The sequence below is a fragment of the Hylobates moloch genome, unplaced genomic scaffold, assembly GCF_009828535.3.
Source record: "Hylobates moloch isolate HMO894 unplaced genomic scaffold, HMol_V3 SCAFFOLD_6, whole genome shotgun sequence".
NCBI classification, from domain to species: domain Eukaryota; kingdom Metazoa; phylum Chordata; class Mammalia; order Primates; family Hylobatidae; genus Hylobates; species Hylobates moloch.
Window position 1 is genome coordinate 946,358 of NW_026652281.1, and position 13,139 is coordinate 959,496.

General features: G+C 57.9%; 1 protein-coding gene across 8 annotated transcripts in view; it reads right to left on the reverse strand.

Annotated features, from left to right (window-relative positions):
- The window catches only part of ACSF3 (acyl-CoA synthetase family member 3), a 61,649-nt gene that overhangs the window by 5,088 nt on the left and 43,422 nt on the right, over positions 1-13,139 (reverse strand). For 4 of the 8 annotated variants that reach the window (XM_032156183.2, XM_032156182.2, XM_032156184.2 and 1 more), the window contains exons 8-9: positions 5,089-5,223; positions 4,441-4,552 (exon numbers count right to left, since the gene is read on the reverse strand). In XM_032156183.2, the coding sequence (XP_032012074.1) occupies positions 4,441-4,552; positions 5,089-5,223 (247 nt within the window). Of the gene's footprint in view, positions 1-3,375; positions 3,494-4,440; positions 4,553-5,088; positions 5,224-7,939; positions 8,064-11,209; positions 11,432-13,139 lie in introns of those variants that run through there. The other 4 variants (XM_058440352.1, XR_009213983.1, XR_009213982.1 and 1 more) reach the window with 4 other exon arrangements.

A 13,139-nucleotide genomic window follows, 5' to 3' on the forward strand; every position in this document is an offset into this window, starting at 1 on the left:
GGCTCCCGCAGGACTGGCAGAGACCCGGGCTGTGACCGCATGGCTGGTGGCCTTCCCTGCCCGGTCCTGCCCCTCACAGGCGGCTTCTCCCCAGCGGGCCCTCAAGTGCCCTGCACACAGCTTCCCGTCTCAGGGTCTTCTCACAGCCACTGTCATAGCCCAAATGATGCTGGGTGAGGAGCCTGACGTGAGAGATGCACAGAGCAGGAGCAGGCGGCCTGGTGTCCCTGGGCAGGGGTGGCCTGGTGTCCCCATGCAGAGGGCAGCCCTGAGGACAGCCAAGGTCTGAGGAGCATCGGGACTTCAGTTCCTGCCAACTCGGACCCTGAAACTCTAGCACAGCTCTCAGCACTTGACACCTATCTTTTCTTCTAAAGGTAACTGTTTAATGAAAGCAGCAGCTGCTGCTGAGTGGCAGTGCTCCGGCTGTGTTGTGCAAGCCCAGCCATGTGTGGTGCCCGGATGCTGCCCTGATGAAGCAAGGGTTTCTGCTGTCTGTGGAGTCACATCGGACAAGCCAAAAATATCTTCAATGCTCAGAAGGCAAGTCAGGGTGGAGGCAGGGAGGTGCGTCCAGAGAGGGAACAGAACAGAGACAAATGCTTGGTCTTAAGTAATTTGCTGTAGGTGAGCTCTTCCTCCTGCTCCACCACGTGGGACATGCCTGCCTCCCCTTCCCCTTCTGTCATGACTGTAAGTTTCCTGAGGCCTCCCCAGCCATGCTTCCTTATAGCCTGTGGAACTGTGAGCCAATTAAACCTCTTTTCTTTACAAATTACCGTCTCAGGTAGTTCCTTATGATAGCAACAGGAAGTAGTCAAATGCCCAGATAAGACAGGGGTGGGTCCCTGGTGAAATTCCACCTTCATGCCAAAAACAGCCTGAAACCTGCAGCCCAGAGTGAGAACTTCTATTCCTGTTTGCCCAGTCTTTCCCACTGGTTCTTTCTGAATAATGCTTTTTAACCAACCAAAGGTTACCTTTTCTAATGCTACCTACAGCCTGCCCCTCCCCATTCTGTGCCCAAAAAAGCCCTGGACCCAGCGACACCCAACTCTGGGCGGTTGAGCACCCTCGCGTCCCCTCTCCACTGAGAGCTGTTTCATCGCTCAATAAAATTCTTCTCCACTCTCCTCACCCTTTGAATTGTCAGTGTAACCTCATTCTTCTTGGACGGGGGACAAGAACTTGGGAACCGATGAATGCAGGTATAAGCTATAACACAGGTGGGCTGAGCCAGTGCATAAGCCAAGCATGGCCCAGAGGGTCGAGTGGGTGGGTGCCTTCTGTGGCAGGCCTGGGTTGGGGGCGTCACCAGCCACGGATGTCCCCAGTTGGCAAAGTGGCTGAGAAAAATCCAGCATCATTTATAGCAATGCAAGACTGGACTAACACAGAAAATTGGTACAGGGAAGTGAGACATTGCTGTTAAGACACCTGAAAATGTGGAAGCAGCTTTGGAACTGAGTAACAAGCAGAGGCTGGAACGATTTGGAGAGCTCAGAAGAAGACAGGAAGATGAAGGAAAGTTTGGAACTTCCTAAAGACTTGTTAAATTGTTGTGACCAAAATGCTAATAGTGATATGGACAATGAAGTCCAGGCTGAGGTAGACTCGGAGGGAGACGAGGAAGTTATTGGGAACTGGAGCAAAGGTCGCTTTTTTTAAGCATGAGCAAAGAGATGACCTGAAACTGAACTTAGATTTAAAAGGGAAGCAGAGCATAGAAGTTTAGAACATTTGCAGCCTGACCACATGGTAGAAAACAAAACAAAACAAAACAATTTTCTGGGGAGGAATTCAAGCTGGTTGCAGAATGTGCGTAAGTAAAGAGGAGCTGAATATTAATCGCCAAGACAATGAAGAAAATGTCTCCAGGTGTGTCAGAGACCTTCATGGAAGCACCTCCCATCACAGGCCTGGAGGCCCTGGAGGGAAGAATGGTTTTGTGGGCCACTGCCCTGAGGGACACTGGCCCCTGCATCCCTGTTGCTCTGGGGCTAAAAAGGCTCCAGATAGAGCTCAGGCCACTGCTCCAGGGCAGTGAAGAGGAGAAAGATGGGGTTGGAGCCCCCACAGAGTCCCCACTGGGGCCCTGGCTACTGCAGCTGTGAGAAGAGGGCCACTGTTCTCCAGACCCCAGAATGACCCACCGACAGCTTGCACCGTGTGGTGCACCTAGAAAAGTCACAGGCACACAACAGCAGCCTATGAAAGCAGCATGGGGGCTGTACCCTACAGAGCCACAGGGGCAGAGATACCCATGGCCTTGGGAGCCACCTCCACGCATCAGTGTAGCCTGGATGTGAGACATGGGTCTTAGGAGATTATTTTGGGGCTTTAAGATTTATTGGGCCGGGTGGGCTTGCTCATGCCTGTAATTCCAGCATTTTGGGAATCTGAGGCAGGTGGATCACCTGAGGTCAGGAGTTCAAGACCAGCCTAGACAACATCGCAAAACCCCATCACCTCTACTAAAAAATACAAAAATTAGCTGGGTGTGGTGGTGCATGCCTATAGTCCCAGCTACTTGGGGAGGCTGAGGTAGGAGAATTGCTTGCAGACAGAGGCTATAGTAAGCTGAGATCATGCCACCGCACTCCAGCCTGGGCATTGGAGCAAGACCCCATCTCAAAAAAAAAAAACAAACAAAAAAAAAAAAAAAAAAAAAAAAAAAAAACAAAAAAGAAAAAAAAAAAAAACAATTCAGTGACTGCCTTGCTAGGTTTTGGACCTGCCTGGGGCTTGCAGCCCCTCTGTTTTGGCTGGCGCCTCTCTTTTGGCACTGGTGTATTTACCCAATGCCTGTACCCCCACTGTATCTGGGAAGTGACTTGTCTTTGATTTTACAGGCTCATAGGCGAAAAGGACTTGCCTTGTCTCAGACGAGACTTTGGACTGTGGACTTCTGAACTAATGCTGAAATGAGTTAAGACTTGGGGGACTGTTGGGAAGGTAGGATGGTATTTTGCAATGTAAAAAGACGTAAGATTTGGGAGCGGCCAGGGAGGAACGATATGGTTTGGATCTGTGTCCCCATCCAAATCTCATGTTGAATTGTGATGCCCGCTGTTGGAGGAGCAACCTGGTGGGAGGTGACTGGATCACAGGGGTGGATTTTCCCCTTGCTGTACCCGTGATAGTGAGTTCTCACAACACTTGGGTGTTTGAGAGTGTGTGGCCCCTCCCTCTCCCATCGCTCTATGACCCCTCCCTGCCCCCCCCCCTGTGTGTCCTCCCCCCCCCCCCCCTCCCTCCGCCGCCCCCCCCCCCCCCCCCGCCAGCTCAGGGGCCCCTCCCCCCCTTGCTCACTCTGTGACCCCTCCCTCCTCCCCCACTCACTCTGTGGACCCTCCCTCCTCCCTCCTGCTCCGGCCATGTAGGATGTGCCTGCTTCCCCTTTGCCTTCTGCCATGACTGTAAGTTTCCTGAGGCCTTCCCAGCCACGCCTCCTGTACAGCCTGTGAAACCATGAGCCAATTATACCTCGTTTCTTCATAAATTAAAAAAAAAAAAAAGAATTTACGGTAGGTGAAACTAACAGCTTCCTTTCTGAGCTCAGCCAGGCTCTGCCCTGACAGTCCTATGGGATACCCTTCTGTCCTAACGGCCTTTGACGAGGCCACAGCTCAGGTTCAGCCCTGGGCATGACCACCAGCACTGCTGGCAAAGGGGGAGGGTCTGTGGATCCCATGCATCAGAAACCACTGGGGGTGAGACAGGTGGGACAAAGTCCTCAGGGAAAGTTTCTGGGTAAGGCAAAGGCAAAACAAAAAACGCAGGTGAGTTTAAGGACTGGGTGGTGGCCGCTGTTGAGGAACGGGCCCTGCCCTGGGCATGGAGGAAAGTGAAGAGTGAGGGGATGGTGATGGTGCTGGGGTCTCCGTGGAACTCACTGGAGGTGTGTGAGGTGCCTTGAGGACCCACCCCCAGGGCAGGAGAGGGAGAGGCCGTGCAGGTGCCGGTGGAGAGTGGATGGGCCTTGCTGTTTGGCTGGGGCCCAGCGCTGGCTTTGGGGCGGCAGGTGGACAGGCTGCCCGTGGCCTGGCCGGGAAGGGCCCAGAGCGTGCGGCCAGCTGGTGTCAGCCCTGGATCTCAGTTCCATGCACCTCCTGCATGGTCTTGGCCTGGCTCATTCGGGATCTCTCCTGGGACCAGGGCGGAACCCACCACAGGCCACACAGGGCCCTGTCCCAGGAATGTGAGCTTCTGCCCCCTTGGGATGTTGCCACCAAGTCAAATCTGAGCACGGCTCCTACCCCCTGCCCTCGTCTCTGCCTGCTATGTGCGGCCTTCAGGTCTCTAAGGACACTCACTGCTGGTCTTTCTTGATCCCTCACTTCCACCTCTAAGACGGACGATGCCAATACCTAGGGTGGCCCTCACCCCTGGACCCCCAAGACCCCATGAGTGCCCCCTGCCCGCCCCACCCAGCCCTACCTGGCCCACTCTTTGAGCTCCCTGTGGGACAGTGAGTGTCCTTCTCGGAGGGTCACCACAGCAGTGACCCGCTGGCCCCATGTCATATCCGGAACTCCAATCACAGCCACATCTGTGGACAGAAGAACAGTTTGAGGACATGGGAACGCCTCAGTGACCCTTACAGGCTGAAGAGTGCCTGGACGCACAGGAAGAGCGCAGTCTGGCCGCAGCCCTGGAGCCCGTCCTTGGAGAGGCCCCACTCCAATCACCCGTCCTGGTGCCGGCTGGGCCTGTGGGGAGGGGAGTGAGGACGGGCTCCCCACAGTGGATCTGGGGGCTGGGCACTCACAGGGGCTCTGCCTTCCCACCCCTTGGCTCTCTGCACTCTCCCTGCCACCCTCCTGCAGGGGCATCATGCAGATGGGAGCTGCGCCCAGCCAGGCCTGGGAGCTCTGGTGGGCACGGGGTCAGTGGCTCCAACACCGAGTAGGCTGCATCCCCGCTAGCCCCATGTGCCCTGGCCAGGGCAGGGAGCAGAGGTGAGCATCACAGGGACCCCTGAAGGCAGCTGGGACGGTGTCACCTCATCTGCGATCGTCTAAAACTCAAACATGGAAGGCAGCACCCGTCTAACCTGGCCTCCCTGGTGCAAGTCCGGCCACGCACCTGTGATGCTGGGGTGGGCCAGCAGATGCCACTCCACCTCCAGGGCGCTGACCTTGTAGCCTCCGGTCTTGATGATGTCCACTGAGGTCCGGCCTCGGATCCAGTACTGGCCGTCCTTAAACACCACGGTGTCCCCTGAGGAAAGGGGACTCTGGCTACTACCATGTGGCAACCCCAACGCAGAAGCAGCTATGCCAGGTAAGCCCACGTTCCTGGTGGTCATGACGTGTGTCCCAAGGTGGGACTGTGCCCATGATGTGGGGTCTGCCCTTCCTGTGGGGTCCCTTCCCCATGCTCAGCTGTATGCACTTCCTCCAGGGACAGGTCAGCAGTGGGTCCAGTGCCTGCCAGGACCAGGAGGTGCCAGGAGCCCTGCTGGGCCCCTGGTCTGCAGACACCCTGCATTAGTAAGCCAGCTCAGGCCCTGTTTCTGTCACAGTGATTGATAACCACTGGTTATGGGTGGGATGCGTGGCCTTTTCTAAGCAACAAGCACAGGGTCTGATGCTTTACCCTCTCTCAGGATGGGTGCCAGGGTGTGCTGGGCCTCCTGGCTGTGCTGCTACTGCTGCAAGGACCCCCAGACGGCACCCCTGGGACGGCAGAATAGAGGGGCCCAACATCCCACCACGATGGGGTCCAGCAGTGACTGCTCAGCCCCTCTGGATGGGAGAGGCGCCAAGGCCCACGCAGAGGCCACAGGGAGGGGCTGGTGGCTGAGGAGGACAGGGCCTTTCCTGGGTGCCCAGAACCTCCTGCTGGTGCCCATCTTACGTCCTCCACACCTGACCATGCTGGTCCTAGAACAATGGCTGGGGCTGCCCCACATTTTCCTTCCTAAGGCAAAGCCACGACATGGCCCTTGCTCCTCTCCCGTGCAGTTCCTGGAGGCCTCCTGTGGGAACTGAGCTTCCCTCGTTTTCTTTCTCGAGTAGCTCAACACAGACACCACCAGCCACTGAGGGTGGGGAGTCCGGAAGAGCGGGCTGCAGCCTCAGAGCCTGTACTCCCAGCCCGAAGCTGTCTCATGACGCATGGGCCCATGGTGCGTGTGCCTGGGAGCGTGTGTGCAGCTGGGAGGGCACGGTATGCGTGACTGTGAGCATGTGCATGCACACGTGTGTGCCCGCGGCCGTGGGAGCACGCAGGGCGTCTGAGGGCAGTGCTGAGGCCTCAGCTGTCTGCTTCCACACACCCCGCACTCCACATGGGTTATTAGCTGGAATAAATCATAAATACTTCATTATACATCATGCTGTTGGACACAGAAAGGCCCCATCCATCACCTCGCCACTCCTTGAGACCCATGGCGTGCTCCTCAGTCTATTAAACAAGACGGATGGGTGTGCGCAGGTGGGCTCCAGGCCTATTTATGGAGCTCTGGAACTCTGTGCTGATGGGAAGCAGAAAAACCAGAGGCTCCCCGCCAGGACAGTGGTCTCACTGTAGCCCTGGGGTAGTCTGACTGGGAGGCTGGAAGGGGGTGTGCAGGTTGGGCTGTGGGCGGGGGTAGACACAGCCTGTCCCAAGTCCCGTGGGACCCGCCATGGCTCCTGCTCCTGCTGTGCAGCCTGGCTGTGTGTCCCCTCTGGACCAGACAGCCACCAGTCTTCCAACAGCATCTCTTAGTCGCACCGAGCCGCCCGGTCCAGGCTGCACCTGCCCCACAGATGCCACAGCTGCTGACGCCAGGGAGGCTGCCAGGCGCTCAGGGCCCACCACACAGCTTCTGGTCTGGCTCCACCCTAGCCTGCACCACCCAGAGACCCAGCGCAGCAAGTAGCCGCTGCCCTGCTCTGGTCCTGCCGGAGAGGCCATCACTGCCCGCACCCAAGGCTGACGAGTCCCTGGCACCCTCTTGAGCTGCCTGTGTCCTGGCTCCAAGCATCCATCACAGCTGCTCACGGGGCTGAGGCTGCACCAAAGCTACGCTGGCACTGAGCATGTACCACCATTACGCACCCAGCTGATGCTGGGAGAACCTGGGGGGCGGCACAAGGAGCTCCTGTGTGTTGTTTCTAACTTCCTGTGAATGTTTTTTATAAGTTGTAAAAATTTGCTTTTTGGTTTACGGAGCAATTTTCTTCCCAATCTCCAGTAGCACCAGGCCTCTGAGTGGGCTCATCACATGGTGAGCCACGCCAACGTTGGCAATGGATTATGATCATGCAATAACTTGTTAAAGAACAAATTAACATGAACTTAGTTTATGAATAGAAGGAATGAGCGCTACAAACACAGGAAAGACCCATCAATGGCTGATTAGATGCAAGACCCGACCTCTCCGCCCACTGCGAGACCCCCCACGTCTCTTTAGGTGTGGGTGTGTCTGCAGGTGTGGGTGTGTCTGCAGGTGTGGCTGTCTCTGCAGGTGTGGGTGTGTGTGCAGGTTTGGCTGTGTCTCTGCAGCTGTGGGTGTCTCTCTGCAGGTGTGGGTGTGTCTCTGCAGATGTGTTATATCTCAGCAGGTGTGGCTATGTCTCGTTATATCTCAGCAGGTGTGGCTATGTCTCAGCACGTGTGGGTGTGTATCCCCAGGGGTCAAAGCCCTGGTGCTGAGATCTCCCAGGAGTGGTGGCACTGAGTATCTGCCCATCCTCTCTGGCTCTGGGCTGTTTCTGGCATGGTCAGGCCCAGAGACCCTGCTGTAGGCCTTGTTCAGGGGTCTCTCCCTTCCTGGGCCTGGCTGCCCCTGCCCAGAGATGCTTCTCCTGGAGCCAGTGCTCAGGAACGACTGCTGGGGCAGCTTGGGGAGTCGTCCATTCCCTGGGCCCCAGGCCCCAAATCCCGGCTTCTCAGTGATAGCCCTGCCTGGCTTCCAACCCCAGGGTCGTCACAGGTCCCAGCCTGCCTGCTGTGCTGCACGCACGGTTTCCACTGAGCCATGTGGAGGGAAGAACTGTGGGGGTCGGCGTGGAGCATGGTGCCATCCTCAGGGGCCCAGGCTTCTGTGCTGGAGAAAGTGGCAGCTACACCTGTCAGAAAAAGGCTGTGTCTGAGACTCCCCCAGCAGCACTAGACGAAGCCAATCAGTGCAGGACTGAGACCTGTCTCTGTGACGGATGCCTGTCTCGGGGACGATTCTGAGGTGCTTCTGTGCCCAGAATGCGTGCGTGGCGTGCGGGGACCCTCAGTGCTCAGAGCATGTGTGTGGCGTGCAGGGGCCCTTAGTGGATGGTGGCAGTCGTCTGTCCTTCCCACCCCGGGCATCAGAGGGTGGTGCTGCTCTTGGCCCAGCCAGCACCACAGGGCCGGCTCCCCACTCCAGTGTCAGAATCCCCATCCTCACTGCTGCCTGAAGCTCCTTCCAGGTGTAGGGAGAGACTTCCCACTGCCCACAGAGGAAAGCCCGAGTCCCAGGATGCCTTTGCCAGGATACCTTTGCCAGGATGCCTTTGCCAGGATGCCTTTGCCAGGATGCCTTTGCCTGGACGCCTTGGCCTGGACGTTCCTGGCATCTTCCTCGCAAAGACCCCCTCTAGGCCGGGGCCCTTCAGGGTCCCTCCTGCTGCACATACACGGCCCCTCTGCCATGGTCCACCTCCTCTGGCGAGAGTCTTGTCTGCAAGGCCTAGGCACCCCCACCCAAAGGGGCCGCCCCGCTGCTTCCCTCCCAGCCCTGAGCTTGCCCCTTGGAACGTGTCAGGCTTTGTTCTAGCTTCTCAGCACAGAGCAGCCTCAGCTCCGAGGGTTCACATCTCCCTGCCCATTCCTGGACTACTCAGCGTTCGCCTCACCCGCCTTGCTGTGCCTTTGCCAAAGGGAAGAGTGGCTGGTTTTGCTCTTCCAGGCTGGGACGCTGCTATCAAGGGCTCAGGGGCATTGGAGCCAGGGTTTAAACAAAGTCTCAGCCAAGCAAGAGCGGGTCGGACACCATGGGAGGAGGTCCTGCGGCAGCGAGGGCGACTCAGAAGGTTCAGAGGGCTCCAGGGCAACTCGCGATCATTGTGAAATGCACGTCAAACAAGTTAAATAACCTTTACTTTTTATAACAACCTATTTATCAAAATGCATCGATTCTGAAATCGGAGTCGGCTGTCAATGGGCTGTGTATCTCCTTGGCCTGATGTGTGCATTAAAGGAGTTTTGTTCTGACAGATATAACGCAGCAATCAATAAACTCCTATTACTTGGATTTATGAGCTGCTTTTGAATTTGGTGCTATTTCATGTCTCTGCCTTCCACTGTACTTGAAAATAAATCTTCCAATGCTCAGATTCGAATTCTCTGGAGTGTGGGTAGAGTGAGGCGCTGCGGTCCCCAGTCCCCCAGCGAGACCTTGTCTGTGGCCTCGGAGGAAGCACTCTTGGCCGGGGGGTGTCCTGACCCACATGCAAGATAAGAACAGCACCTGTTATGCTGTGCAGATCTGGTTCCCGAGCCTGGATCTGGAGTGACACTAGCACCCAAAGCCCGATCCCAGGAAACAAGGTGAAGAGAGGCCCAGACCCAGCCTGTCGGACTTGCTCCCAAATGGCACTGATGCTAGCAACAGAATGTGAAGCTTGGCCCTGGGCCTTGAGGAAAGTGCCAAGGGAAGCCCAAGGCCCTGCCCAAGGCCCCTGCCCAAGCCGCTGCCCTGAGATCTCTGCCCCTGAGACCTCTGCCCTCTGCCCCCGAGTCCCCAGCCTCCAAGCCTGGAACAGGTCCCCCCGTGTGTGTGTACAGAGAGGCAGCTGGAAACCAAGTTACATGAAAGGCTCCACCAGTTGCCCCTGGGCACCTGGCCAGGGGAGGTGGCTGCAGGGAGGACAGACTGAGGCTCAGAGGGGCAGCGGGGCAGGCGGCCTCCATTGCAGACAGGCACAGGCCACCGCCCAGCAGGAGGGAAGGTGCTGGAAGCTCAGGTGCCCGTGGGCACTGGAGGCTTCTGCACCTGGACTCCAGTACCATCCAGGTCTCCTCTGTGGGCCAAGAGTGGAAGAGGCTTCTTGAAAGCAGAGGGAGTCCCAGTGATGGCCTGAGACGCAGCTCCCTGACCTGGGCTCAGAGCTCACCCGGCGGCTCCCTGACCTTGGCTCAGTCCTCACCTGGTGGCTCCTCAACCTGGGCTCAGGGGTCTGGAGACAGAGGAGACCCTTGTACGTTAAAAAGAGGGGGTCACGGCTGGGCGCATTGGCTCACACCTGTAATTCCAGAACTTTGGGAGGACGAAGAGGGGAGATCACGAGGTCAGGAGATCAAGACCATCCTGGCCAACATGGTGAAACCCGTCTCTACTAAAAATACAAAAATTAGCTGGGCGTGGTGGCACACGCCTGTAGTCCCAGCTACTCTCGGGAGGCTGAAGCAGGAGAACTGCTTGAACCTGGGAGGCGGAGGTTGCAGTGAGCCGAGATCGTGCCACTGCACTCCAGCCTGCCGACAGAGCAAGACTGTCTCGAAAAAAAAAAAAAGGGGGGGTCACCAAGTGCCAGGATTCAGCACGGCTGTGGCACCAGCAAATCTGAAGACCAGAAAATGATAGAGAAGCGACTTCTAGCCCTGAACCCTATGCCCAGTCAAACCAGCAAGCAAGGCTGAGGGCAGAATGAAGACCCGGAGAGACACGCAAGTCTCCAAGTATGGACCCGACACACGCGCCTCGGGAAGCCCCAGGGGAAAGCAGTCCCCAAAGCTGGGGGCGGAAGAGGGAAGAGGAGGATGCCATGGGCTGGGAGCAGAAGTCCTGACCCGGCAGGAGGGAAGGGGTGGTGGTGACGGGGAAGGAGGCGCCATGGGGAGACCGGCCCAGCCCACGACGAATTGGCACCAGGAGACCAAGAAAACCAACACTTTCCCGACTCTGGAAAACAAAGAAAGAGGAAAAATCTGAGGGTCCCCTGGGCTCAGTTCTCAGCGGCAACTCCATGGTCTCAACAGCGCAGATGCCGTACGGGACTGAGCCGGGCCGCGCCTGAGGAGGGGCCTCCTCTGTGGGACTCAAGCCACCGCAGCAAAAAGGAGTCTGGAGGTGGCCGCGCTGGCGGCCCTCAGGATGCGGGGACCGCACAGAAGCAGCACCCGGCGAGTCTGGGGAAGGGGCACAGCTGTGGTGGTTCTTCTCAAACTGCTAAAACTACTTGGGTCTTTAAGCCACGGGTGTGTAACTTTGGCTTAAAAAAAAAAAAATTAAAAACACCCTCTGCCCAGAGTCCTCGTGTGCTTTCTAGGGAACCCAGGCTAAGATACATCTGAAAGCCATGCCCGTCTCGTGGGCCTGGTGGCCCTGCAGGCTGCACAGAAGGGCATCTTGCAGGAGGGCTGGGGCCACCCCTCCTCAGCACGGCCCGTCAGTCAACTTGGCACCGGCAGGCAGCAAAACACAGTCCCTCTCAGGAGCTGTCAGCGTGGACGTATGGCTCTGAGAAGGGAAGAGAGGGGCTTCACAGCACAGCCTGGCTGAGCGTGGGAGGCCCAGCGAGGTCCCTCTGCCGGATGAAAGGGGCTGGGGCAGGCACGGCCATTTCAGCACCTGTCATCCCCGCGATCGGCTCTGACCTCGGTCGGCACCCTTGGCGCAGAGGCTGGCACCAGCCAGATGAGCCTTGGTTGGGTCTCGGGGCCCCACCAGGATGCCGGTGTTCCTTCCCTTGCCCCACAGAGGTGCCCAGTGTCCTGTGAAGGCAGGATGGCCAGGACAGAGTTTTGGTCAATGAGACAAAGGCCCAGGGCTTCTGAAAAGGTCCCTCCCTTGGACGAGGGGACAGCTGCAGGAACAGCCCAGGTGCCCCCATCTGACCTCAAATGTGCCATCAGGCCTGGGGCTCAGCGTCCACCTCGTTACCACAGGGAGAGGCTGTGGGAGGCTGAGAGGCTGTGGGCCGGGACCGTGACACTGCTGGTCCCCACCTGGCCTCCACAGTGCCTGCCAGGGAGCTCTGGCTCCACAGGGGAAGCCCCGGCGGCTGGGGCTGCTGTCCCTCTGATTTTCGCTTCTTGAGGCCAGTGAGTCCCAACTGAATCACAAGGTCCCTTTAACCCTTTGCCACTGGCCCAGACGTAAGCACCCAACGGCTGAGACCCAGAGGGTTCTGGGTATGCCCAGGGACGCATGGAGCCCCAGCTGGGCCCTGGAAGCAGTGGACTCTTGCTGCTGCCCCTAACATGCCTCAGACAGGGTGACAAGTAAGCTAGTGCCCGGCAGTGGTACCCGTGAGCACGTGGAGGGCCCGGGTGGCTGGGCTGATGTTCAACCTTGGGGGATGGGGCCACCTGGGCCCAGCTCCCTTCTTGCTCCCTGAGCAGAATTTCTCAGTCTGGGGGTTCTCTAGCCCCCCACTCCCCTCTTCCCATCCTTCCTGTGAGCTCCTGGTGGTCTTCGAGGACCTGGGGCTCTTCCCCTCAATCCTTCCCCACAAGCTCCTGGTGGTCCTCCCAGGACCTGGGGCTCTTCCTCTCAATCCTTCCCCGTGAGCTCCTGGTGGTTCTCCCGAGATCCCTGACTCTTCTCTAAGGAGTTTGGTCATCAGGTTTCCTCTCCCGGCTGGAGCCTAAGACGCCATTCACCCCTGCAAGGATGCTGCCCTGCCCCACCGCCCCTCTCCTGACCCCCGGATGCCCCCAGGAGGGGCTGCCGCTGCTCCGGCACCTGCCTGGCAGAGGTGCCCACCTCCGTGTCACCTTCCACTCGCCCCAGAAGGCAAATGTGCGCATGTGTCTCTGAGCGAGGGCACGTGGAGTCAGAGCATCTGAAGAGATCATTTTGGCTGTCAGAGGAGTTACCTGAGACAGACCTTTGACATCTCCTTGGGCAGCAGTGGAGACCCCGGGCCTCACAAGCCTGCTGTGTGATCTCGAGGCAGAAGCAGGCTGTAGGCACAGGGGCAGGCAGGGGAGGCAGGAGCGGCCGGCATCAAAGCTGGCAACCTCTCCTCTCGTCCTGACCTGGATGAGGCTGCTGAGGAGCTGTAGGCCAGCCTCGGCTGTGTCCAGCCATCCCCGGCCGTCCCCTGTGCCCGCCAGCTTATGCCAGAATCCGTGTGGCAGGAGGGGCTGGCCAGGGAAAGGGTTAAGTTTAATTTCTCCTGATTTCTATTTAATATCATGGTCTCCCGGCAGGAGCGGCAGCT